Source organism: Macadamia integrifolia, chromosome 5 (genome assembly GCF_013358625.1).
Source record: "Macadamia integrifolia cultivar HAES 741 chromosome 5, SCU_Mint_v3, whole genome shotgun sequence".
Taxonomy (NCBI): Eukaryota; Viridiplantae; Streptophyta; class Magnoliopsida; order Proteales; family Proteaceae; genus Macadamia; species Macadamia integrifolia.
Window position 1 is genome coordinate 39855954 of NC_056561.1, and position 27455 is coordinate 39883408.

A 27455-nucleotide genomic window follows, 5' to 3' on the forward strand; every position below is an offset into this window, starting at 1 on the left:
ACATAGTGTAAAGTTCAATAGGATATTTTAATTCAATGCCAGAAAAAATAAAGATAAATACTTGTTATTTCTAGAATAAACAAAGACAGATACTGTAAAGATAGATGTTTCTCCCCCTTTTGTCAACAACAAAAAGGGAATCAAGGTTGCACAAGATATTAAAGTGCTCCCCTGAGCATGTGTAAAAAAAAAATTACACAACAGGAAAGACTAAGTTTCACAAGATAAAACAGAATAAGAGTTTAATGATAAATTAACATCATATAAAAGGAGTAAGGACTCCTAATCCTCTGCGTCCTCCTCTTCTTCTTCTTTTCCGTCATCTTCATCTTCCTCGTCTTTGCGTAGGAGCTTGAGAATCACATTCTGCTTTTTTTCCATCTTTACCAATTGGGCAAGGATGATGTTCCCAACCCTTCTGAAGATCGCCGACAGTCGCATAGGCTGACGTATCAACACTTCCTTGTTACTGTGGTTGGCTGGGTCCAGCATCAGTCTTTTTGGAGCCAGTGGTCGTCTTGGGAAGGAGTTGCATCTTGTGAATAGTGGAAAGATTGATCTCTTGAGGAAAATGTTCAAATGATTCACCAGAAAAATCTACATGAAAGTGGTCCAGGATTTGGCAAATCATTCTCCCATAGGGAAGATTTCCCTTTTGAAGTCTGTCACCATGGATAATCATAGTTTTGAGCAGAATGTAGGGAAGATTGATACTCACAGTCTTGCAAACACAGTAGGTGAGATAAGCATGGAATGGGGAGACTTCATCTCTATGACCACTCTTTGGTAGGATGTTGTAGGAGATGATGAGATTTACAATCCTCCCTATATCGGTGAGTTCCTTAGCCTTAAATCTTGTGAGTATTAGCATATTCCTTCATGATGCTAGAGTATACACAGTCAACATCCATGAATTGTTCTACATAGGTCTTGGGTTGGTAGTATTTGAGTTCCCCTGCCACAGATGTCTAGGATTTCTCCTAATATCAGAATGTCTATATCTATAGGAACTCCCTTAACATAGGAATGGACTAGAAGGTTGTCACCTTCTCCAGAGAAAGTAAGATTGCAAAAGAACATTTTGACTAGGTGGGGATAACAGTTGAACCCTAGTTTGAGAATGTTGCCCCAACCCAGAGCATCAAATAGGTCTTTGATGTCATACCTGGACAAAGAGTCGGAATTGATGGTTCTACCTTGCTCTATGTGTCGAGAGATTAGAGATCCCATGATTCTTGAGCAATGGGGGAGGAGAACCAGATATCTTTGTCAGAGGCCTTCCGTTTTCCCTTCTGAGCGACCGTCTTTTTGGCTCTATGTGGGTGGTGAGAGTCCATGATGATGAAGGGTGTAAGAAAGAAGAGACGCAAGTTTTTGAGAGGGAAGGGAAAGGATCTTGAGAGATCTAGGTTAGAAATGGGTTCTAAGCTAAGGTTTTGGGAGAGGAATGCTCGAAATAGGTTTTTAGGGTAACAGAGGTTTTTAAAATGAGACAATGGGTCAAAAAAATTGATTTTAAAAGAGTGCGGAATCAAGTTTTCGGCGGCGCTGGTCGACCGGTAGATTGTGGCGGTCAACCGGCAATCCTTTCGGTCAGAGGCGGTCGATTGGAAGATTTTAGACGGTCAACCGAAAAATTCCAGAAATGCCTGAAAAACTAGAAAATTGTGAATTTTGAAGGGGTTTTTCAAGTCCGAGCTTTTAGAATAAATATTAATGAAGGAATGTTTATTCATTCAACCAAACAGGTTGCAAATTCCAAGCTCCTTCCTTAGGAAGCTAAAACGCTCTTCACCTAGTGGTTTAGTGAATATATCTGTGAGTTGTTTCTCAGTTTCAATGTATTCTAGAGAAACATTACCATTTTGAATGGTGTCTCGTTGAAAGTGGTGTCGAATATCAATGTGCTTTGCCCTTGAGTGTAAAATAGGATTTTTACTCAAGTTTATGGCACTGGTGTTTATCGCATATGATTGGGCAAGATTCGAAACTCACTCCAAGGTCTTGGAGAGTTTGCTTCATCCAAAGGATTTGGGCACAACATTTACCATCTGCAACATGTTCGGCTTTGGTGGTAGATAGAGCAACGGAGTTTTGTTTCTTGCTAAACCAAGAGACAAGACAAGAGCCAAGAAAGTGACAGGTACCACTGTTACTTTTTCTGTCGATATGGCAGCCCGCAAAGTCAGCATCTGAAAAGCTGACCAAGTCAAGGGGTTGGTTTTGGGGGTACCATAACCCAACATCACAAGTGCTTTTCAAATATTTAAAAATTCTTTTTACAGCGGTGAGGTGAGATTTCTTAGGATCAGCTTGAAACCAAGCATATACACATACACTGTACATGATATCAGGTCTACTAGACGTTAAATATAGAAGGCTCCCAATCATGCCTCTATATCTAGTGACATCCTCAGAAATGCCATCTTCATCCTTGGTTAGTTTCAAGGATGAGCTCATTGGAGTGTCTGAAGATTTTTTACTGTTAATGTCAAATTTCTTTAGCAGCTCCTTGGTGTACTTGCTTCGGTTTATGAAAATTCCATTGTCAGTTTGTTTTATTTGAAGTCCAAGGAAGAAATTTAACTCTTCCATCATACTCATTTCAAATTCATTGTTCATCTTGCTACTGAAATCAGTACACATTTTATCGTTGGTTGAGCCAAAGATGATATCTACATAGATTTGAACAATGAATATGTCATTCTTCAAGTTCTTCATGAATAGGGTTGTTTCAATCCTCCCCCTTGAGAAGCCACTTTCTATCAAGAAGGTACTTAATCTCTCATACCAAGCTCTAGGAGCTTGTTTGAGGCCATACAGGGCTTTCTCAAGTTTATAGACATGGTTTGGAAACTTGGGGTCTTCAAAACCAGGGGGTTGGGCTACATATACCTCTTCTTGAATGTATCCATTCAAGAAGGCACTTTTGACATCCATTTGATATAGTTTAAAGTTCTTGTGGCATGCAAAAGTTAGTAGCATTCTAATGGACTCTAACCTTGCTACTGATGCATAGGTTTCATCATAGTCTATTCCCTCTTGCTGATTATACCCTTTGGCAACTAGTCTCGCTTTGATTCTCACTATGTTCCCATCTTCATCCAGTTTATTTCGAAAGACCCACTTAGCACCAATGATGGTGTGGTGGTCAGGTCTTGGGACAAGTTCCCATACCTTGCTTCTTTCAAACTGGTGAAGCTCTTCTTGCATAGCGATAATCCAATCACTGTCTTTTAGTGCTTCTTCTATGTTCTTGGGTTTGATCCTTGAGATAAATGCAGTGTGATTGCATACCTCTCGGGTTTTAGATCTAGTTTGGATTTCTCCATCTAGATCCCCTATGATGTTTTCTAAGGGATGATTCCTATGCGGGATGACTTCCTGAGGAAGTGTTTCTATTTTTTTGATGGTAACATCATTTGAATCATCAAGAGAAGTATCATTAACTTTGTTCTTATGCTCATCGAACATGGTATCATCATCAATAGGAGATTTGTTTAAGTTATTAGGCAAAGATTCATCAAATCGTACATTCATAGATTCTTCAACCATTAATGACTTTTTATTAAAAACTCTATATGCCCTACTGTTGAGTGAATATCCTAGGAATATTCCTTCATCAGATTTCGCATCAAATTTTCCAAGATAGTTTTTGGTGTTTAAGATGAAACATTTACACCCAAAAACTCTAAAGTAGTCTATTTTTGGCATTTTACCAAAGTACAGTTCATAAGGGGTCTTAGAAAGTAAAGGTCTGAGAATTATCCTATTTAGTACATAACAAGCTGTATTGACAGCTTCAGCCCAAAAGTACTTAAGCAATGAATACTCATTGAGCATAGTCCGAGCTGTCTCTTGTAATGACCTATTTTTCCTTTCAACCACCCCATTAGATTGAGGCGTTCTAAGAGCAGAGAAGTTATGGTCAATACCATGCTTGTTGCAATATAAGTCAAATTGACTTATATTGTCAAATTCTCCTCCATTATCACTCCTCACAGAGGTTACAGTGTACCCTTTCTGATTTTGCAGTCTATTACATAGAGTTGCAAATTCATCGAAGGCATCATTTTTGTTTTTCAGAAAAACCGTCCAAGTGTATCTAGAGTAGTCATCAACGATTACAAAGGTATAATTTTTACCACTCATACTAGATACATTGATGGGTCGAAATAAGTCTAAATGAAGTAGTTCCAATGGTCTAAAGGAAGAGACAATGTTCTTCGACTTGTGGGAGACCTTGGTTTGCTTGCTTTTTTTACAAGCATCACAAAAATTGTCTATTTCATACTTGATTTTAGGGAGGTTCCTCACAAGATCCTTGGATGCAATGGTTTGAATCAACTTGACATTTACATGTCCAAGTCTTCTATGCCATATGATAACTCACTATGGTTAGAAACCAAGCATGCATTCAAGGAACTTGATTCGTCAAGCATACAAACATAGTTATTGTTTTTCCTAGACCCATTTAGTATTGAATTATCATTTGCATCTTTAATGCAACAATGGGAGACATTAAATTCTACTTTGTATCCAATGCTACATAACTGACTCACACTTAGGAGATTATAATTCAAATTTTTCACAAAGTAAACATTTGAGATTGAAATACCTCCAAGTCTTATTTTTCCAATACCAACAATTTTTCCTCTGCTGTCATCTCCAAAGCAGACCCATCTTCCGTCGTAGTCCCGTAAGCTTAAGAATAGGTTCTTATTGGATGTCATATGTTTGGAGCATCCACTGTCGATGACCCATTCAGTTTCCACCTTATTCTTCAAGCAAACCTATAACAGAAATTTAATTGTACATTGGTCCCCATAATCTCATGGGTCCATTATTGTTAGTGTCAAACTTTCCTACTGGAACCCAAATGGTTTTGTACTTTTCAGGTTTTTGGTTCTGCCTTTGGGATGACTTTGGGTTTCTTTGGGTTCTCTGATGTTCATACGATCCATTTGATCTTTGAGGAGTATAGTATCTTTGAAATCTATAGGATCCTTGGTCTTGGTATTTCCCTTGTGGTCTATAAGTCTCCTGAGGGTAGTTCTCATACCCTTGGTATTGTCTTTGGGGCCTCTCAATAGAGTATTCTCTTTGAGGTTGGGATTTTATATACCTAGGCATAGACCTAGAGTCTTCTTGAGGCCTATATTGCCTTCTTAGGGGCGTGTAGTAGTAGGCATGGCTAACTCTTGGTCTCTCAGTTTGAGAATTGGGTTTCTTCCTTTTCTTAGAGTGACACTGGTTTATGGAATGTCCTGTCTTTTTGCAAAAGCTACATTTAATGTAAGAGATTGATGGTTGATTTCTTTGGTCACCCCTTCTTGGATTCTCACTTCTAGATGGATTTTTTCCATTGTAACCCAGTCCTTCTCTTTCATTTGGACCTTTCCTTTGAGATCCAAGAAGATTGTCAAGGTTCCTTTGCCCTTGGGTGAAGGTGCAGAGGGTGGAGTTCAACTTGAAGTTTTCTTTCTTCAGTTCACTCACCTTTGAGGTTAGTGCATCTACTCTCTTATTTAGTGCGTCAACCTCTTTTTCAAGTTCATTCTTATCAGATTCTAATTTGATACTTTCTTCATACAAGGCTTCGAAGGCTTCTTGAAGCTCCTCATTAGAGTCTCTTATTAAGGATTCAGGTTGAGTTTGACATACCTCTTGTTCTTTATCTCCGATAGCCATTAAGGCGAGGTTGGTGACTTTTTCTCCAAATTCACTTTTCTCCTCTTCATCACTTGAGTCCCAAGTGGCTGCATAAGCCTTCTTCTTTGGTTTATGTGGGCATTCGGTTCTGAAGTGTCCAGGCTTTCTGCACTCAAAACAGACTATATCTTTAGAAGAGATTTCCTTGGGTTTAATTTTAGATTTTACCTTTTTCCCCATAGGATTTGTCTCTGCAAGATTTGTTCTTGTATTGAAATCTTCATATCTTTTTGAGGAACTTGTTGAACTTCCTCGTGATGAGTGAAATTTCTTTTTCTATATCGAGTTCTTCATCTTCTTCATCATCGCTTACTTCTTCGATAGTTTGAGTTGACTTTAGAGCTATTGTTCTCTTTTTGTTCTCAAGATTTGGTTTATCGGCGTTCAACTCTACTTCATGAGTTTGTAGGGATCCAAGCATGTAGTCCAAAGAGATTTTCGTCAAGTCTTTGGCTTCTTCTATTGCTGTTTTCTTGGGTCTCCAAGCTGCAGGCAAGGCTCTTAAAATTTTCCTGACTTTTTCAGCGTTAATATAAGTTTTGCCTAAACTTTTGAGATTGTTCACAATATCAGTAAATCTTGTAAACATAGAAGTTATTGACTCATTTTATTTCATAAAGAAAGATTCGTAATCAGAAACAAGTTGGTCTACCTTTCTTTCCTTTACCTCTGTTGTACCTTCATGTGTGACAAGAAACATATCCCAAATCTCTTTAGTTGTGTCACGTGCTATGACTCGGTTGAACTCTTATTCGTTGAGGGCACACTGAAGAAACGTGATTGCACGGAAGTTGTACTGGAGGAGAGTGATGTCTTCAGTTGTCCATTCCCTTTCATCTTTTGGTACTGCCTTTCCATCAACTATTTTGGTGATGGTGTATGGTTCATTCACTATGGCTCTCCATCATAGTTTTTAAGGTGGTAAGGAGATGGAGGCGTTTGAGCATCTTTCGGAGCGCCTTAGCGATAAGGCAGGCATAAAGCGTCACCTGATTGACTAAAGCGTTCCTGTGTAATTTTTTTTATAAAACCAATCTATTGGCTCAAATTCTAGTTGAATCCTATTACTAATATGTTAAATAAATATTAAAGGTTCATATTCATACCAATGTAAGATATTCATCAAGAAAACAAATCAATAAAGTAAATAAACTAAGTTCATCTTCATCAATCATCAATTATCATAACATATTAAAATATAATGTAAATACATAATTATGAAGCAAAATTATAAAAATAAAGAAAATAAGACATAAAAAATACAAGTATTTATTATACTTACCTCTATGAACCCAAAATGAGTGCCTAAGCCCTAAGATCATCCACTATATTTCTACTCCTGTCAATGAAGAATGAAGCTCACCACTGCCGGAGCAAAATGGTCGCCTAGATAAGTGGTTCTTCCTTGTTCCTTGATTCCTTCTCAAAGTCCTTTCTTAAAACCCTTGACAAAATCCAAACCCTATTTGTGAATTGTGTTTTTGTTTTGTTTGTTTTGGTTATTTTTGGTGGACTAAAGTTGATCCCATACATCTCAAGTGTTAATAAAATCATACACCTACCAATAAAAAATCTATATTTGAAATCTTCATCAAGTAATTTTAAAATGTGTTTAAAAAAAAAAAACCCATAAGGCGCCACTTCACGTAAGGCGGAGCACTGCCTTACCATCTCTAGACCGCATCAGCGCCAAGGCGCTAGTAAGGCGTCGCCTTAACAGCGCCTTAAAAACTATGCTCTCCATACAAGAATGTTGTGACCACACAGTTTTTGAATTTGCACTTCCAGAAGGAAAAGTTCTCTCCATTAAAGTAAGGGGGTCTCGAGGCGTTCATGCCTTTCGGTGGTCCTTGGAATGTGGTCATGGTCTTTGACTCACTTTTAAGACAATATAGTCTTGAATAAATTGAGTTCCCGCTCTGAAACCAATTGAAATAACCTAGAGGGGGGTGAATAGGTTATACTAGTAGAAATTTTTAACTCTTTTCAATGTATAGGTCCCAAGTGTGATTGCAAATTAAAAACGATTCGGAATAAATAAAATAGGCACAATCACACAACACAAGATTTATAGTGGTTCGACTCAATCCGAGTCTAGTCCCCTACAAGAATCCTCTTGTAAGGTATTCCACTAGTTCTCCCTTTTAGTACGGTAGGTAGGGAAGAAAACATTTACAATCTTTTTATGGATAAGAGTATCCTTACAAATCCCCTTTATAGGCAGAGAGGCACATTTACAATATCCTTTAAGGTAGAGAGGCACCTTACACTCTTTTAAGGATAAGAGGATCCTTACAATCTTAAGTACAGTCTAGAATTGTAAAAACATAAATAAATATGGAGTAGTAGAATAAGAGGAATACCTCAAGTGTGATGCAAATGATGAGAATGAGAGATGAATGAGGCACCTTTAGTAAAGTCCTCTCTTATGGCTTTGACTTGCACAGGAGAGAGTGGAGGACTTGATTGAGACTTGAGCCTTTTGTTGGGATTAAAGTAATCGAACAACTCAAGTAAAGATAGAATAATCTTAGCGACTCTTGAATGCTTACAAAGATGCTCTTAATGCTCTTTCTTAATTATTTTTAATTAAGAGCGGCTTTGGGTATTTATAGGTGGGCCTAGTGAAGCATTTTAGGCAGGAAATCAGGCTCTAACGGTCGTATTCTGGGACCACCGGTCGACTGCCATTGGTATCCGGTCGACCGGAAAGAGCCGTTAAGGTAAAAAACTAGCCGTTGGAGCTTTTCCAGGGAGGCACCGGTCGACCGGGATGTTCTACCGGTCGACCGGATATGGTCTCGGACAGATCCAGTCGACCAGCACTTTTATCCGGTTGACCGCCAGCTTGATGGATTCTGTTATGACAGAATTTTGTCATACTGACCTGTCGACGATGCTTTAACCATAACTTCTTGGTCCGACCTAAGATTAATCCGAGACTAGTTGTGTTGGAATCGTGACTCGATTTTCTACAACATTTATAGAAGGTCCATTTCCTGATATTGACTCTGAGGTTACCCAAAATGCCCTTGAGTCAGGTCAAACTGTTTGCACAGAGATTTGCTAGAGTACTCTACCACCTAAGGTCATTCTAGTATGATGCATGAGGTGCGTGCATGTGCAATGTGTGTACTGATTACAAAATATATTCTCTATCCTATGGTCTTCATCTTGGGTCTTGATGTCTTCACCATCTTGAGTCTTGATGTCTTCATCTTCTTGAGTTTTGATTGTCTTTATCATCTTGGGTCTTGATGTCTTCATCTTCTCGAGTCTTGATTGTCTTTATCATCTTGGATCTTGAATGCCTTTAAGCTTATCATCTTGGATCTTAAATGCCTTTAAGCTTTAAGCTCATGTCTATATGAATTCAAACCTTGATGTATTGATTCGACCCTTCTAAGTGTTTCTTCAAACTAATTACCCTTTCTTCAAGCTAATCACATTTTATCAAACCAAGTTAAAGACGTATGTTTGTTTGTTAGCACCAAAATATAGTAAGGAGTGTGGACATGTTTCCTAACACTAACCTCCCTGCCAGCGGTGCTTTGGCAACCCCCTTTTCTTCTTTGTTTGCAGAATGAAAATAGGATACCATAGCAAAGTAAGCCCTCGGTCTCGGATGTTATGTAAGGACTATAAGGTTGTTATACCTAGGGAGAGCCTAACCACTCAACATGGACTGATGGTCTTGAATATGTGCCTCAGTACATAGAAACATAAGGTAGGGTAGCTAGTTTGTCCTAAAGTAAGATGGTGGAAATTAAAAGGAGCTTCCATGGATTCATTTATTGATAAAGTGCTCAAATAAGGAAAATGGGACCTTGAGGGAGACACCAACAAGATGTGGAACAAAATGACGGCATGTTTCAGAAGGTTGCTAAAGAAGCTATTGGGGAATCGAAGGGTATTCGTCCGGCCCCTAAGGATACTTGGTGGTGGGATAATGAGTTCCAGGAAGCCATTAAGAGCAAGAAAGTCAGTTTTTAAGACTTGACAAATGTCTAAAGAGGTAGAAGATAAAAAAGAGGTATATGTTGCCAAAAAATGAAGCTAGGAGGATTAAGGGGAATGCAGGGGCGAAGAAATACGAGACCTTTATAATAATATGAATACAAAGGAAGGGGGAAAGCTATTTATAAAATAGCTAAAATGAGAGAAAGGAAGAATAGAGATTTCGATCTTATTAGAAGCATTAAAAGTGATGATGGTAGAGTGCTCATAAGGGATGAGGATATTACGAAGAACTAGGAAATGTATTTTTATGGCCTACTAAATGGAGACAGTTTGAGTAAAAGAGTGGCCTGGAGGATTGCATTTGTCATACACCATTAAATGTGGTCATAAATTTGAAAAGAAATTTAGTTGCTACCATGCATTATAAGCCAAAGAACAGTGAGAAATAGGCATATATTGTCATGTTGTTATATTTGGTCGTCATTCTCTTTGTGACCATGTTAGTAAGCTTGCTTTTGGTGCTGCCATTCATCATAATTTTTTATTTTTTTTTTGATAGGTAGGGAGAGGATGTAGATAACAGCCAGGAGGCTCGAACTCAAGACCTCCTAGTGAGCATGGACTTTTTACGCACCACAGCTCACCAGCTCACCAACTGCGCTATGCAGTTATTGTTCATTCATCATATTAGTTGTAGCATAATTTCATAAGATGGACTCCCAACTCCAGATCCTTCCAGCTGATTTGGGACTCCATCCCCTTTGACATCATTAGCAAGCTATGTATGGTCCCTTTTAGATGTGTCGACTCTATGAGAAATATGCATATTGTAGCCTCTTGGAGCCTCGCCCACTCCTAATGTAGGGAGTGTCTTTATATTTGATTTTTTTTCCCGACCTTGCATATTCTCTCCTTTGGGGCCCCTCTTCTTTTTGGTAATGAATTTTTATTCACCAAAGAAAAGAAAGACGAAGAACGCTTGTATTTTCAGTTTTGTACATCCCATCCCAACCCTTGTATGGATAAGCATGTTCAGATTATAAATACATGTGCAGAAAATATCTATTGAAATATGGGCATTTAATCTTATTTAATGCCTCTATCTCGATGAATTTGTTGTTTTACTTGAATCCTATTGAAAGTTATGGTACTCTGGCAATTTATCTTGAAAAATTAACATGCTTGTGTACTGAGCAGGTGTTGGAGGCTGTTTATGATCAAGTTATGGAATCACAATCTCCTTGACGGGCGTACAATGAACAACTGTAACCTAATTATTGAGAGATACCAAACAGAGGGCTCAAATCCTAAGCAACGCTAAAGAGCAGTGAAGGTCCCTCAAACAAAGGCAGGGATAGTTACACCTAATTCACTAATTTCATGGCCCCCCCTCATGTAATTTATTCCAGTTTTTTCCTTCAAAGGTTCTTCCTATTTTTAATTGTTGGGCCAGATAAGAACCTATCATTCTTTGAGATAGGTAAAAAAGGAAAGAATAGCTTTCATTTTTTTTTTTTTTCTTTTTTTTCTTTTTGAAGGGGAAAAAAGGGTCCTCGAGGTGGTCTTATTGTATTATTACCATTAACCCTCTTGTATAATCTATTGAAATCAAGAAATTTCTTCTGTGCCAATTGACCTTCAAGAATATGGAGTTTTTTGAAGTCATTTTTCTTTTTAATAGTATTTTTTCTATTAATTTCTTACGGCAGAATCTTCCATTCCTATTAGACAAAATTATGATCTTGAGAAGTTACAAGGCACAAATGAACATACTAATACAGAATTAGCATATGAACAACAATTGTCCAGCGCAGTTGGTGAGTTCTGATGTGCAAAAATCCCATGCTCACCAGGAGGTCTTGAGATCAGGTCTCATGGTTGTTACCTACTTCCCTCCCTAACTATCAGAAAAAATTAATAATAATAAAATAAAATAAATAAAGAAAGAAAATTAGGGTATGTATTTGATTTCAAGCAAGGACGAAGTATGATTGTATATCACTAAAGGCTCCAGCTTGTTGGGTGTATAATATAGAAAAATACTGAATAAAGATTCAGGGAAGTGTTTCTTATGGAGTACAGTTCCTGTATGTGTGTGAGGGGCAATGGGAGTGTATGCATCAATAGAGATGTCATTTTTCATTTGGCCACACTCCCCATAGAAACCTTTTTCCCTAAAATTTCAAAAGGCCAACTATCATGACAAAAAAAATACAAATTAAGGTTCATCAGGAGTCGAGACAGTCCTTGATAAGCTTATCAGGATGCTCTACTAGCTCCAATGGAGGGAAAAGGCAATTTTAAATTCAAATTATCCTTCAACTCAACTAAGAGTTGGAGAATTTAAACAGAGAATGGAAAAGAGAAAAAATGAATGAGCAAATCACCTGTAGATCAGTGCCTAGTATGCAGAACTTCTCTACACAAATTAAGAGAGGGACAAAGAGAAAGGACAATACACCAAAATTAAGTGGGGAAACAAGATGAAAATCCAAGCATTGGCTAGATGTCTTTTAGGAAGAATCAGGGCAAACAACACAATTATGAATAATTTTAGGATAAATTACATAGCCCTCAACTGAACTATGGCCCAATGACACCCCCCCCCCACCTACCCCATGATCCGAAAAATAACACAAACGAACTCTAATTCATTCGATCTCTCCAACTCTTCCAAATCAGGACTGGATTATTTATCGGTCCTTCTATGTTCACAAACTCCATGAGTCTTGGTGCATTAATGGGATCACACCAGGAGAAGTATTTGCATCTATTCTGTTGGCATAAAAATAAATAAATAAATAAAAAGAGTGTTTTGAGTGTAGAAAAAAAAAAGTCTGTTTTGAGTGTCTATAGTCTCTTAGATTTTCAGTCACTTTTCTCTCTGTTGAAAAATTTTCTGTCATTGACACTTGATGTAGACATTCAATTAGTAAAAAGTACACAACATAAATTTTGATCACATGATAAGATATTGGATAATTGTTTGTAGATTTGTCAAATGGAATCAACAGTTTCATGTTCAGTCATGGAAATCAGTCTGTTATTTTTTTTTTTTTTTTTTTTTTTTTTTATGTGAGTGCAATCAGTATGTTGTTCATACTTCAACTGTTCTGACCTTTAACCTCAAGTTTGCTTTAAAGGGATAAGCTATAGGCGATCAATTGAAGTATATGCTATATGCATGTCATTTACAGGATCATAGTAGGGCGGAGAAGAGAGAGGAACATCAACAGATTACATGTTCTTTTATCTTTTAGTGGGCAAGCATGTAGCTCAACGGTTAAGTTGTTCTATTGCAACATGTTGGTCACAGGTTTGGAACTTGGAAACAGTCTCACCTGCGAAGCCAAGGGGTAAGGCTACGTACATTTGCCCATCCCAAACCCTACAGTAGCAAGAGCCTTGTGCACTAGATTGCTAAAAAAAAAAAAAAAAAAAAAAATCGAGAGAAATGAGAGGGAGATAATATGGAGTGACTCATCTTCATTAGAAACGGCAGTTTTTTTTTCCCTCCTTAAGAGGAACCCCTCAAATATGCCCGGATTTACAGTTTAGGCTCAAGGATAAACATGATTACATGTAGCTACACCTAACCCATGTAACAGATCAGTCGTGGAAGCTTGTGGTTCCGCATCCTTATTGCTAGCTTCTCCATAGAAATTTAAAGTTAGGAGCATCTTTCCCTTGAGAATATCTCAATACACATCTACGATTGCTTAAAAAAAATCAAGAAAAATGAGAGGGAGATAATATGGAGTGACTCACCTTCATTAGAAACTGCAGTTTTTTTTCCCCCTTAAGAGGAACCCCTCGAATATGCCAGGATTTGCAGTTTAGACTCAAGGGTAAGCCTGATTACATGTAGCTACACCTAACCCATGTAACAGATCAGTTGTGGAGGTTTGCGGTTCGCCTCCTTATTGCTAGTTTCTCCATAGAAATTTAAAGTTAATTAGGAGCATCTTTACCTTGAGAATATCTCAATACACCTCTACCTTCAGATGCCCTTGATCTACTTTGTCAGAAAAGAAAGTAGGTTTTGGGGGTTCAAATTGACCTAGAAACATGATCCTAGTCAGAGCTTTTAATCATACCCTGCAAGGTTGAAGTCCTTTGCCCCAAGAAACCATTTGACCCACTCCTCAAAATCTTTATTTCTAATCCAAAGAAGCTATTACCTATAACCCTTCCTGTCTATTTAGAGGAAGCAGGGTAAGAACTTGGAAGAGGCACAACTCAAAAAGGAGACTCGAGTTGGAGCTGTAGTTTTCCTTTTGCCAAATATTGGTTAGAATCAAGTAACCGAAGATTTTCCGATCAAAAAGAAGTTACCGAAGATTTGTAGGAGACGTTGAGAAGGAGATGAACTTTCCCAATAGTTACCGATTTCATATATTGCTTTGGATCATTATGATTAAAAAATTATTACGAGTAAATTTTATTTTTATTCTTTTATTTATTTATTTAGTTTTTTTCATTTTAAGTCTAACATCATCAGCCTTCAGAGGGACGATTGTAATTTTCCTAATACTGGGGAAGAGTTTTAGGGGAGGGTTATGTAATTTTTCAAAAAAAAAAAAAAAAAAAAAAAAACAAACAAACACATGTTTATGAATATATGAAATTTAGAAATAAATATTAAACGATAATTTTATTTGATTTTTTTAAATATTTATTTGAATTAAAATCATGTATAATTAGCATAAGTAAGTGTTACTGTCGAGAATCTGTGTGAGGCTGAGCGCCGATCCTACACAAGCATAGAAGGCAAAGGTCCGGAAGTGTCTCACGGGTTAGTCCTCCGATGCCTAAGTTAGAGACCGACAGAACAGTATTTTCACAGGAATAATGGTGTGAGAGTATTGACTTACCCATTCTGTCTTTTAGGGTTCCTTCTTATAGGATTACCCCTTTCAGAGTCCTACTAGGATACGTCTTCCTACATTTGTGGGGAATATTCCCTATTCGGGTATCCCTTCCTCCTTACGTAGTTAAAGTCCTTCGCGCACCACTCTTCGTTGAGGGGGACTCAAGCCTCCCCCTTATTCTGATCTCCAGAGTCCTGGTCGTGGTGAATATCCCTCGGTTGGGTGCCACGTGTCCTTACCTGGGATGCCATGTGCCTTTGTCTCACTGGTTGACTAATTTGAGCGTATCAATAAGTAAGTCGGAAGATAATGCAAATCAAGTTTATTAGTATTTAAATTGAATATGCCTTTAATTTATTCTAGGTATTCTCTCTTTACTCCCCAGCACATGATGAAACTGATGGAAGTTTGTTAGTACTATTTTTTGTAACAAAAGTTGCTAGTACATAATAGGGAAGTGTCTCCTATAAGAGAGTGTGGTTCCTAAATGTGTGCGAGGACCAATGGGAACATACAAGAAAACATTCACAAATGAGTCATTTTCTCTTTCGTGGGGAAGGGCCATTTTGCCTCCCATGTGTTTACGTACAGGGGCCACACTTCGCACCCCCCCACCCACCCCCAGTAAAAAAAAAAAAAACATTTTCCCATAACTATATAATGTAGGAGTAGACCACGACACAATATTAAGTTGTGCCAAAGCATTTTACAAACACCAAGAAACACGAAGAAAAACAAACAGATACAACCAATATGACACGGAGATTTAACATGATTCAGACATCAATGTGATGTGCTACATCTATGGGCAAAACTGAAGTTGTATCATTATTTTGGAAGAATTGATACAATAGAGATTTCTCAAGAACACCCAAACTCTCGACAAGAACTCTCTCCTAAAAACCTTTACTTGAAAATCCACAAATCCCTCTTCTTTTTCACTTACACAACAAGATAATAGAACAAATATATACTCCTTCAAGTTAGGTCAATCCATCAAGCCGCATCTAGTAGGCTAGTACTGTACCACCCCCAAACAAGATCAATGATGGACTTGGGGCTTCGGTCAATAGGCGCCATCTGTTACCATCACAAATTTTAGAAAAATTTTCCATTCAAATCACCACTAAAATGATCGGAGGAGGACAATCTTCGAAACATATACAAGAATTCTAAACACATGACATAAGACCAGCCTTTACCCGATCTGGATCTAAAAAACTAGCCTAGCTTGACCTAATTGTTGAAAAACCTACACCAGGCTTTGGGCGAATAATATATACATACGTATGGGCAATAGAATGCTTATACCAATAAAAAATGACCAATGAGAAGGTGTGCACAAGCATCTTCATCGTGCGTAAATACTCGCCGCTGTATATGACATTATGACCTTTCCTGTTGGCTTTGCTTTTATTAACAAAAAAAGGAAAAAAAGAGCCAAACGGAAGAACACGAACCTCTAGCTCGACCCTGATTGGGTCGACTCCTGCTCAGTGCTTTGTCTTGTCTGAACTTTGAGAGAGACCAGTCCCTCCCCCACCCCATTAATCCAAAGCACGCGTTCAACTCGAAGACGAAGAACGATAACTGGAAATGGTGCTGTGGGTATTTGGGTATGGCTCTCTAATTTGGAAAGCAGGCTTTCACTACGACGATCGCCTCATCGGTTTCATCAAAGGTTATCATCGTGTATTTTATCAAGGTCTCTCTCTCTGTCTCTCTCTCTCTCTCCATATGTAAATACAAAGCTCTGCTTGCACTGAAATGAGTCGTTTTTCGGACCTCAACAGGTAGCACAGACCACAGAGGTACGCCAGAGTATCCAGGTAGAACGGTGACATTGGAACCTTGCGATGGTGAAGTCTGTGTGAGTGCCCACAAACCCAACTACAAATTTTTCAATTCCCTCTAATATATCTTTCTCTTCCCATATTGGCAATCTTAAATGCTAAATCAAATTCTTGGAATTCATTAATATATCATATAAGATCTAATGCATTTTAATTGTGCTTCGTATATATCCATCCTTGATAAGGTTCAACCTTAAGCCCTTATCTATTTGCACTTATTATGGAGCTAACTAAGAGCATTCAAGATGAGGTCCCATGGTGTATGCTCTTCATTGATGATATTGTCTTGGTGGATGAGACAAAATCAGGGATTAACAAGAAGTTCGAACTATGGAGATCAACCTTGGTAACAAGAGGCTTCAAGATTAGTAGAACAAAGACGGAGTATATGATGTGTAATTTTAGTAACACTATGATGGATAATGACATGGTGAGAATTGAGGAAAGAGAGATACTGCAAAGTGACTCCTTTAGGTTCTGGGATCAATTATAAATAAAGACAGAGACATAGAGGATGATGTTTCACAGAGAATTAAAGTGGGATGTATGAAGTGGAAAGGTGCATCTGGAATACTATGTGACCGATATATCACTTTAAAGTTATAGGACTGTTGTTCAATCAGCTCTGATGTAAGGAGCGGAATGTTAAGCAATCAAGATGTGTCATATTACGAAGCTTTGTATAACAAAGATGAGGATGTTAAGATGGATGCATGGACTAGGAAGGATAAGTAAGGAATGAAAGTATTAGAGCTGATCTAGTAGTCGCTTCAATCAATGACAAACTTCGAGAGAGTCATTTGAGATGGTATGGTCATGTTCAACGAACGCCTAGAGACGCCCCAGTTAGGAGTGGTGATATGCACGAATTAATGGAGCTAAAAGAACCAGGGGCAAGCCTAAAATGACCATCAGAGAAGTTGTGAGAAATGACATGCATAGTTTGGTAAGACCAAATATGACCTCGGATAGAGCCTATTGAGAAAGGATCTAGGTTGTCGATCCCATTTAGCAGATAGCTTGACTTGCTCGATTGTGCCTCTTTCCTCATACTTTCCTTTTGCATTTGTCCTTCTCGTCAATTTCCATTTTCACTTCTCCTTTCATTCCCCCTCCCCCCCTTTTTAGTTATGCGTCCCTTTATTCCCCCATTCTCTGTTTAAACCACAGTTTTTCCTACTTTGTTTTGTGGGATTCATGTAGCCAACCCCATTAAGTTGGGATAAGGCTTAGTTTGTTGTTGTTTGTTGTATATCCATCCTAGATAAAAAAAAAATTGTAGATATCCTGCAGCTGAGGATGGAGTTCCATGTTTTTCTTACTTTCTTTTTCCTATAGGAGAATTCCCTTGACATGGTTGGATGGGAGCTCTACTCTTTGCAGTTACCATAGGTTTCATTTGTTTCAACAGAATAATATTCCCTTTAAAAAAATTTCTAGTTATAAACCCATTATGTATTCAGTTTCTGTTTGCCTTTTTCTTATTTCTCTGTATATGACAAGGAAAAAAAAATTGGGTTTGGTTGACAGAGGAAAAGAATCCATCCATATGGTGAGGTTGTATCCTCAATGTGTCCCAATGAATAATTAACCAAGATTCCACCACATTTTTTCCCCCTGTTGGAAAAACTCCATTCGAGGAATCAAATTGGAAGTTCATTTTTTTTTTTTCTAAATTTCGGTAAAATGAAATTTGTTTTTCTCATAGTAAACAATTTCCTTTTGCCTTAAGTACAGTTCCTGTAAAATATATTCACTGAAAACAGTTGCTGTCTCTGGCTTAATTCCAGATTTTTACTTGTTTCTTACCTTTATGTTCAATACTGTCAATGAGTTTGAATTATTTTACTTTCGATTGAACGAATAGATGAATGGTGTTTTTTTCCAATGTTGTGTGCTGACAGTGGGGAGTTGCATACAAGGTTTCTGGGGAGGAGGATGAGCAAATTGCATTGACTGTATGAATGTTTTCTTCATTCTAAGCTGATACACATAATGTCAATTATTTAAGCATTTAAATTTTCATCAATGTGTGCTTATTTCATATGATACCTACCTTCCTCCCAAATAGAATATGCAAAATGACTTACCTTTTGAAGATTGCCTCATTGGAAAGAAAACCATTTGCTTTTGATTAGAGAACCCAGTCTTCAAAGTTCTTTGAAATTATATTGAACATAGTGTGTTCTAAAAAACTAATTAACTACTTGCTTATGGCTTGTTTCTAATTTCAAAGAACTGTTATGGCTTGCACTGTATAATATCTAAAGGAGAAATGAACTCCATATGCACATGTTGTGCATTCTAAAGGAAGGACTTCTACCCTGGAAGCACTTCTCTATCAAATAATTAAATGCCTTCTATCTCTTCAACTATCAGTATATGTGAGGTCTGTTGGCTCTGTTCAATAATTTCATGCAATATACAACTGCTTTAGAGCATCAATAATATCATGCATTATACAACTGCTTTAGATCCCATCTCTCATCTCTTTTTTCTTTTTTTATTGGATCCATGTAGCCGATCCCATTAAGTTGGGATAAGGAGTTTGTTGTTGTTGTTGTATACAACTGCTTTAGCTGTTGTGTGATATTTTGGAGTCCATAAATGACCTTAAATCGTCAGAATACTGTGGATCAATTCTAAGAATATTCAATTCAGAACTTGATGCAATACCTTACAAGGGAGGTGATGGGAACACATAAATGGATCAAGTTCAGAAAAGAAAAATCAAGTAAATTCCTAGAGTGAAATTGTCCAGAATCAACCCGCTCAAGCTCTAACAGGTACAAAGACTTTATAACGGAAAGCTCAGTTGAAAATTAATAGGAAGTTATTATCTCCAAGTCTAATAGTTTTGTAGTAATCAGACGAGTAGATTGCTCAAATCATCACTGAATCTAAATAATAGTTTTGCAGTAATCAGACGTGTAGATTGCTCAAATCATCACTGAATCTAACTGTACAGCAAGGAAATAGCAGAGGAAAATAGAAACCAGAACCTAAGTGCCTTCAGATTTATCAATGAAACCTGGACAACTCTTGTCCGGTAGAATCCAGCAGCAGTGTAGTTTCTTTACCTTCAATGGAACCTCTCAGTTGTGTGAATTGAAGAGATGAACAGTTAGGAACTTCAAGAGAAATCAATAGATAGCAAAGTAGTAGCAACAATTTACAGTAGAATTCATGGGCAACAACCCACCAGAGCAGCAGAGGAGAAGAGCAACAACTCAAGTTTGGTTCTGGAACAAGCAATAACAAGTATAACAGCTCTGGACACCCTCTGGCCTTTACGTAGCTTTAACTTTCTGATCACGCTTCCCACAAGAGCAGAGAAGAAGAACAACTCAAGTTTGGTTCTGGAACAAGAAATAACAAGTATAACAGCTCTGAACACCCTCTGGCCTTTACATTGCTTTAACTTTCCTATTATGCTTACATAAAACAAAAGTACAACATCTCTATACCACTTACTTTCCAAAACCTACTGTATAAATAACTTCAGACTTTTCATTTTGACAAATCTCACTTGCTAAGGTGTGGTAGTTGTACCATTAATTACCCACTAATCTTATTCTTTTATTTCTTTTGGTAAGATCCACTAATCTTCCTCAAAGTTTCCAAAATTATCATCCGCAAGTTTCTTAATTTTTCATTTAATTTTACTTCTTTAGTTTGAAAAAACACATTAAAAAGGGTAATTTGGGAATGTGAGAAATCTCGATGCATTAAATGGTACTGTAGACAAATAATTTAAGAGATTTGGACTTTTTGGGATAGAGGGAGTAGGTAGTTTTGAATGTAGAACTCCCACTTACTAATTCTGTACTAGGATCAAAAGAACAAAAGGAACTTGTAACATATATTCCACCAGCATGGTCAAACCCACCATCGATTCCGTTTTTATCAATTTAAAATTTTATGATGGAGGGCCTTGAGGAAGAAAGGGAAGAAAACCCTAACTGAACTCAGAGTAGTAGGGAAGAAGAGAAGAATCACACAAAGGGGGAGGGGGAAGAAGGTCTCATGACCAAGCAAACCACAAGGTTTCAACTAATTAATTAATTCATCATAAAAACACCACCACTACCCATCGGTTACCTGCCTTTATATAATAAACTGAAAATTCAAACTTGCCTAATTAAAATCTAAACTAAATTAGCAACTCCTAATTTGTTTCCTAAATTCTAAATAATGAAATTAGAAACAGAATAAAACTCAAATTGGTAACTCCCTAATTGACTATTAACTATCCAAATTAAAATATTACAAATAATTCCCAAACAAAATAAAATCTTAAAGATCCTAATGAATCCAAAGATCCAATCGGAAGCGGTTCATCTCGGTTGAAATTGCCCAAAGGGTCAACTTGGTTCAACAACATCAATTCTGCATCAACTCCCCCGATGTTGAGAAAAACTCGTCCACGAGTTTTAAAGAATGATAACAATAAAAACTCATGAATGGGGGTGAATTGTTCGTCGTCTATATTGCGAACAAAGTCCATGATGTGAAGCTTTGGAGGTGCACTCAAGTCCGGAAAATCATGGGGAAGAACGAATTCATGATGGTGAACCAGTGGCATTACATTGATGTCCTTCATTGCTTGATCCACAATTTGCTCATTTCAGTTGTCATCACCTGTTCCACAATAGGACGGTCTTCCACTTGTGTTGATGCATCTGGCTCATCTTCTAGCTGTACTAAAGGTATCATTTTCTTTGACTCAACCAATCCATGAAGATGAAATTTTTTATGCATATGGTAAGCCTGGAAGGTGCACATATTGTTGTCACGATCAAGAATACCGTCCCGTTATTCCAACCAGCCTCGACCCAATTTAATGATGCACTGAGGAGAGTCAAACACTTCACAAAAAGCACCATAATAATAAAGAGGAACAGAAAATTCAACAAATACATTATCCTCCGACTCAAAGATAATCTAACTGCTCTCTAACAACATATCTACCACAGATCGGGAGACAAAATTGTCATTTAGTCGCTCATCAATTAACAATTTAGCAGACTTTCCATTGGCCAGACAAACTTTGAACTTGAACACAAAAGATTTCATGACCAATCTTGTGTCAGAGTTGCTATGGGTCTCATAAAATAAGACACCAACTCCAATAACCAAGTGGGTGGTAGAACTGTAAATATGGAGGGTCAAAAAAAAAAATTTTTTTTTTTTTTTTATTTTGAGGATGGCAGAATTGTAATTACTTAGACTGGATTAGAAAGCACAATGGAATATATAGAGGAGAGGGCAAATTTGGAAGTGAGAAATAAAATCAGAAATTGATATAGGATAAAAAGGAAAAGGAAGATTAGAAGGGCAGAATAGGGAAAAAAAATGACTCAAAAGAGGAGTCGTAGGTGGGGAAATAAGGGTTACCGACAAAAAAGGGGCTGGGGAGGTCTCCCACTTGGAGAGAGAAACCAGCAATTGAGTTCTTTCCAGATCAAACCAACGGATTCAATGAAGCTTGCGCTGCAACAAGGGGAATCAATGAGAAGAAGGGAGGAGGAGCTCCAAGGGCTGATGCGACTGGCAATGGAGGAGAAGCTTCAACCAGGTATGTGTTCTGGTCGCTGCTCTCTTCTTCTTCATCTGCTGCCTTTTTTTTTTTTCTGGATGCTGGCGACACCCTAGGGCGAGGGGAGGAGTCGCTTGAAGGAATTAAGAAAAAACAAAAGAGGACGACGGTGGGGGTGAGGTTTTTTTTTATTTTTCTCAGTTCCCGGCAAAGAACAGAAGTAGGGTGGGAAGGAGAATAAGGGTTTGAAGACACTTATGGGGAAGAAGGGAAAGAAAGAGAACGATGAAGGATAAGATCCTTTGGCTCTGATACCATTTGATGGAGGGCCTTGAGGAAGAAAGGGAAGAAAACCTTAACTGAACTCAGAGTAGTAGGGAAGAAGAGAAGAATCACACAAAGGGGGAGGGGGAAGAAGGTCTCATGACCAAGCAAACCACAAGGTTTCAACTAATTAATTAATTCATCATAAAAACACCACCACTACCCATCGGTTACCTGCCTTTATATAATAAACTGAAAATTCAAACTTGCCTAATTAAAATCTAAACTAAATTAGCAACTCCTAATTTGTTTCCTAAATTCTAACTAATGAAATTAGAAACAGAATAAAACTCAAATTGGTAACTCCCTAATTGACTATTAACTATCCAAATTAAAATATTACAAATAATTCCCAAACAAAATAAAATCTTAAAGATCCTAATGAATCCAAAGATCCAATCGGAAGCGGTTCATCTCGGTTGAAATTGCCCAAAGGGTCAACCTGGTTCAACAACATCAATTCTGCATCAAGGAAGTTATCAAAAACAATTCTGTAAATTCGAGATGTGCTTCCATCCAACTAGTCGCATGATAATACTGCTCTCCCATGCTTCAGACTCTTCAAATTCTTCATTTGTCTTCAACCATGAACTCCTTGACTTCCTCACATCTCTCTTATCTTTTAAATGCAAATAGAAGGAAATTCTTGAATGATATGGCTATGATACTTCACTTCCTGCCCCTTGGCTCCTGCTAAAAGGTGGTACATTTGTGGATTCTCCATTAGATGGTGAAGTGGGAGTAGACATAGATATTGCCGTATCAGGTCTACTCATAGATTTGTAAGTTTGTATATTGTTATATTATAGACATATTGACCCCTTTTTTTTTTGGAAGAGGGGGCAATAAGTATGTAGACATATTGGATAAAGCTTTACCTTTGAATCGTGGGTGAAGAATAAACTTCCAAAACAAGAGTAGACATAGGCACATAGCCAAAACCAGATGGGTTGTACTTGTATTGACTATTGAATACATTGACATCTATTGAATGTATGATGCAATATTGTCAGGGAGACTATGAACAACTAAATTTTAGAAGTTCAGTGAAAACTGAGGAGAATAACTACCAATACTCAAACAACAAACTCACTTAACTAGTTGTAGTGTCATACTCCCTTGTCGTTGTGGCTAAGCAACTTTTCACTCTCTTAACCTGTGTGACAATATCAGGAGTATAACAACCAGTAATCAGCAAGTAGAGAATGAGAGAGAGAAGCAAGGAAGAAGAGACTGCTGAGAAAAGTGCAGTTGATACCCCAGCAGTCCCCCATCATACGTTAGTTATGCATCTGGATTACAAATATTGAAATGTGGTTAATGTCTTTTAAAACTGATCGTTAGATTTGAGATCATAGCCCACATCTTGCCATGAGATCTGGGAGCTCTTCCATTCCGTTAGTGGGCTCATTACTTGCAGCTATACGTATATCAGATCTGTCAGATCTAATTGAATCTGTATCAACTTGGTATGAAAACCGAACCTGAAACTCTTCATCATGGAGGTTGATCAATACATTTATGATTTACTCCTTTCAATGAAATATGATTTCCATACAGAATTTGGCAGCAAAGCTGCCTAACAGTAACCCCGTGGACATGGCACAATGTGTAGTACCAAAGCACCAGTAATCGCTATGCACACTTGCTCTTGCACTGCTGCACCCATATAATTTGCCTGCTGTAAAGAAATGCAGTGAAAATGGAATGCCACTTCTATTAGATGTTTAGCCCTTCCAGTAACCATTGATTGATTCAAGTAATGTCAAGTACATATTCACAAAGGCCATTGACTTAATGCAGTACTCCACCAGAAACCATCTAAAAGAGCTCACTAATCCATTTCATACTATTCAAAAATGAAAAAAATTGGCATGGTGTAGATAATCATTCAAAATCACAGCCAACTCTGGGTTGCACATAGCAACTTAGAACCTTTTCCTGGGTCCATCAATATGTTGCACATCTAATGCGGGCCCAGTCTAAATTTGGGCCAGGTTTTATTATAGGTTTTGGGTTGGGCTTTAGTTTTAGGTTTATTTTTGTAATGGCCAAAAAGTGGGGTATTAAGAGGGTGCGCGGAAATTCTTATTTTATTTGTGGGTCCCCATGTTGGTGATAGTTGGATAGTGTTTTATTTTATCCTAAGTTATTAGTCTTTGAGTTAGTTTAGTTGATAGCCTGCCTTCTCAGTTTCAGATTTTACTTTCTAGAAAATAAATTCTCTATTCCCTCTCATCAGTCCCAACGACTACTTCCCTTTTTCTCTCTTATTTCTTATCTCCTTTCCTATTTTTATCTCCCATGCTTCCCTAGATTCTACTTTTTAGGATAGGATCTTCAAACACCCAACCGACCATATATTTTCTTCCCCTTGATACATCCCCATTGATTTCCAAATTTTCTGTTTATTTTATCCATGTAATAATTCTGATACTTTTGCATTTATTATGGTCCCTAGTCTTATTAAAATCTGAACTCCATTAGATTTGATTATTCATTCTGTTATTTAACCATTAGTTCTAGATTTAGAACTAGCCTTATCAGCCTTGAGATCTACATATCTGTTAGATCTGAGCTCAGATTTCTGATCCAAACCTAGCGTTCAGATTGGATTTTACTTCCTCCAATCCTTAAGTGAACCTATCACTTATAGAACCAACTATCAATCTGCATGACCCTCTTGGCAAACACTTCATTGTTGGCTTAAAACTCATCAGGTACTGCCTAACCTCATGCCTCACTCTTTTAAAGCAAGACAATGTGAAAGCAACTGAAAGCATGCAACTTCACTCGTCTATATATATATATATATATATTTCACTTTTCATTGTATTTTGCGTTCTTACACATTGACAAAGACTCTTCCTCGGTAAGAAACATATACACGTACTACAATATATTTTGTAGCAGTGTTCTACATTTAGTTGCCCATCTGGCTAGCTAATTTGGCCCCAAGATTAGAGGATTTTTTTCCCCTTCATTTTTCTTTTTTTATTTTTCATTTGTGATGAATAACTGACTTGATTGAATAGAATACTGGAAAGCCAGAGTCTTGAATGAGACAAAGCCACATAACTAATGACAGCTAACTTAAGTACATCGAAACTGAATCAAGGAAGTGGCAATAGATTGATAACCGTGGACTCCCTGCATTCTCACCAAAAGATCTTGCATAAGTATAATTTAGTTAATCGTTTTATGTTTCTGTATGTCATAGAATTTGTCTCACTTTGGTAGTAAATAACCTTCCTAAATCCTCTCTATCTTCATAACGCAATCTCAGATGCTCTTGCACCAGTTTTATATTTAATTTTGTTTTCCTGTGCCTACTGTTTCTTCTATTGGCAATGTTCTCTTGTACAGTATCTTGAAGTGAGGGAGAAGCAATATGATATGCAGGTTTACCTTGACTTATTCACTGTAAGTTTGCAAATTTACTCCAGATTTTGGAGTTATCATAGGTAAATTTTCTATTAAATTTACCATGTACAACACAAAATGGTTTCAGGAACCAGACGCTTCGACACCAGCGGTCTCTGGAATACTGGTGTAAGTGGAAGAAAATTTTATTTCATTTTAAGAATCTTCTCTGAAATAGGGATGTTATCAGATTCTCAAAGCTTCTTTTATTTAGATACATAGCATCACCAGACAAGAAGCTGAACAAGAATTACTTGGGCCCTGCATCAATGGAAGAAATGGCCAAGTATGCTTGTTCATTGCTTTGTGGTTCCACCCTTTTCTGTTTATTATCAGGGTCCTTTGGATTGACCCTGATGCCTTATTTTTCATGTTTCATTTTCTTCCCTCCCAAGCAGCCAAATTGTCCATGCAGAAGGCCCCTCAGGCCCCAACAGGGACTATGTTTTCCAGCTTGAAAAGGCTCTTCTTAAGTTGGGTAAGATTCTCTTGTGACCTCCTCAACTTAGCAATATGGATTATGATTCTTATTCTCTTATTCCTAGAATTTCATTCATTTAGGATGTGAAGATAAGCATGTCATGGAGCTTGCAGAAACAGTTAGGCAAAAGCTTTCAGGGAGGGAGTTGACAAATTCACAAGTAGAATAGATAAGAGTAGCATTCTTGGGTTTCAGAAGTTGTTGGGTAATCTTCAACATTGAGATGCTATTGACAACATTACATGCTAGCTTGGTGATGATTCAATTTTCAGCAGCTCGAAGCCTCAAATTCTTCCTGTTCATTATGATAATCTTTGTTTTGGTTCAGTATTTCATGATCAAATTTACAAGATCTGACAAACCCACAATTGTGAAACAAACTCAAGCATTTATTAAATATGGTAACTAAGTTAAACTTCATTGTCAATCAAGATATTTCTGGAAAAAAAAAAAATCACCTACTACTTTCTCTATTTCATGGCTTTCTCTGTATGAAATTCTTTGTGACAAGTCATGACCCATTTTTATATTTTCATATCATTTTACACTAACCCTTCCAGCTTTTTTATGGTTATTGCTGTTATGATCGTTAGCTAAAGATCTGATTGCTTGGTTGAACAACAACAACTCAGCCTTTTCCCAACTGAATGGGGTCGGCTACATGGATCTGTCAAAAAAGGGAAAAGAAAGAAGAGGCAATGTAACATCTCCTTGGTTGAACACTACGAACTAAACATGTTTCCAAATAATGAAAGAACCTCACTGTTGGCACACACTATTCTCACCATTGAAATATTATATTAATCAGTTATCATGCATTAACTACAATAAACTCTTTAATAACTGATTGTTGCAGATGCAAACTTTTTTTTACCATCAGCCACTTTTCTTTTATCTAGAGCCAGTCAAGAGCTCTTTTTGATTCCATACCTGTTACACCCTACTTTGGCATGGAGAATCAAAACCACCTACACTTCAGGGAGAATCAGGGAGATTTTGAACTACCTGAGTCCCTCCAGTACTACATACGTGGGACATCTTCAGAAATTTGAGATGGCATGGGAAGTGTTTCAATGTTGTCAACCAATATTTGCACTCTGGGCATTTTAGTAGAAATTTCATGTGTGTTCAATATGGATAAAAACAAAGAGCAAAAGTTTCCTTCACGGCTGTTTCTCTCTTTATGGTCACTAGTTTTGTCACGGGGAATGATATGATGGGGTCCAAATTTTGTGGACAGATGGATTCTAATATCCATTGTTCATGTGTCAAGTTTTTGCCTGAACAGTATT

General features: G+C 37.5%; 2 protein-coding genes across 12 annotated transcripts in view; both read left to right on the top strand.

The window, feature by feature from the left end:
• Nucleotides 1-11303, top strand: part of LOC122078974 (polycomb group protein EMF2B-like) — a 114005-nt gene extending 102702 nt beyond the window's left edge. For all 4 annotated transcript variants that reach the window (XM_042645179.1, XM_042645181.1, XM_042645182.1 and 1 more), the window contains one exon: nt 10870-11303. In XM_042645179.1, coding sequence (XP_042501113.1) covers nt 10870-10993 — 124 coding nt within the window. In that variant the 3' untranslated portion in view covers nt 10994-11303. The remainder of the gene's footprint in view (nt 1-10869) is intronic.
• Nucleotides 11304-15932: 4629 nt separating this feature from the next.
• Nucleotides 15933-26636, top strand: LOC122079645 (gamma-glutamylcyclotransferase 2-3). Of its 8 annotated transcripts, none has more exons than XM_042646284.1 (8): nt 15937-16248; nt 16337-16413; nt 18301-18354; nt 25626-25661; nt 25771-25811; nt 25897-25968; nt 26081-26160; nt 26244-26636. In XM_042646284.1, exons 1-8 carry the CDS (start codon nt 16140-16142, stop codon nt 26330-26332), a joined length of 558 nt encoding a protein of 185 aa, XP_042502218.1. In that variant the 5' UTR covers nt 15937-16139; the 3' UTR covers nt 26333-26636. The 8 variants fall into 8 exon arrangements, with proteins under 8 accessions (XP_042502224.1, XP_042502223.1, XP_042502222.1 ...); XM_042646285.1 differs by having other exon boundaries at nt 15938-16224; nt 25626-25682; XM_042646283.1 differs by having other exon boundaries at nt 15942-16248; nt 25626-25682.
• The last annotated feature ends 819 nt before the right edge of the window (nt 26637-27455 follow it).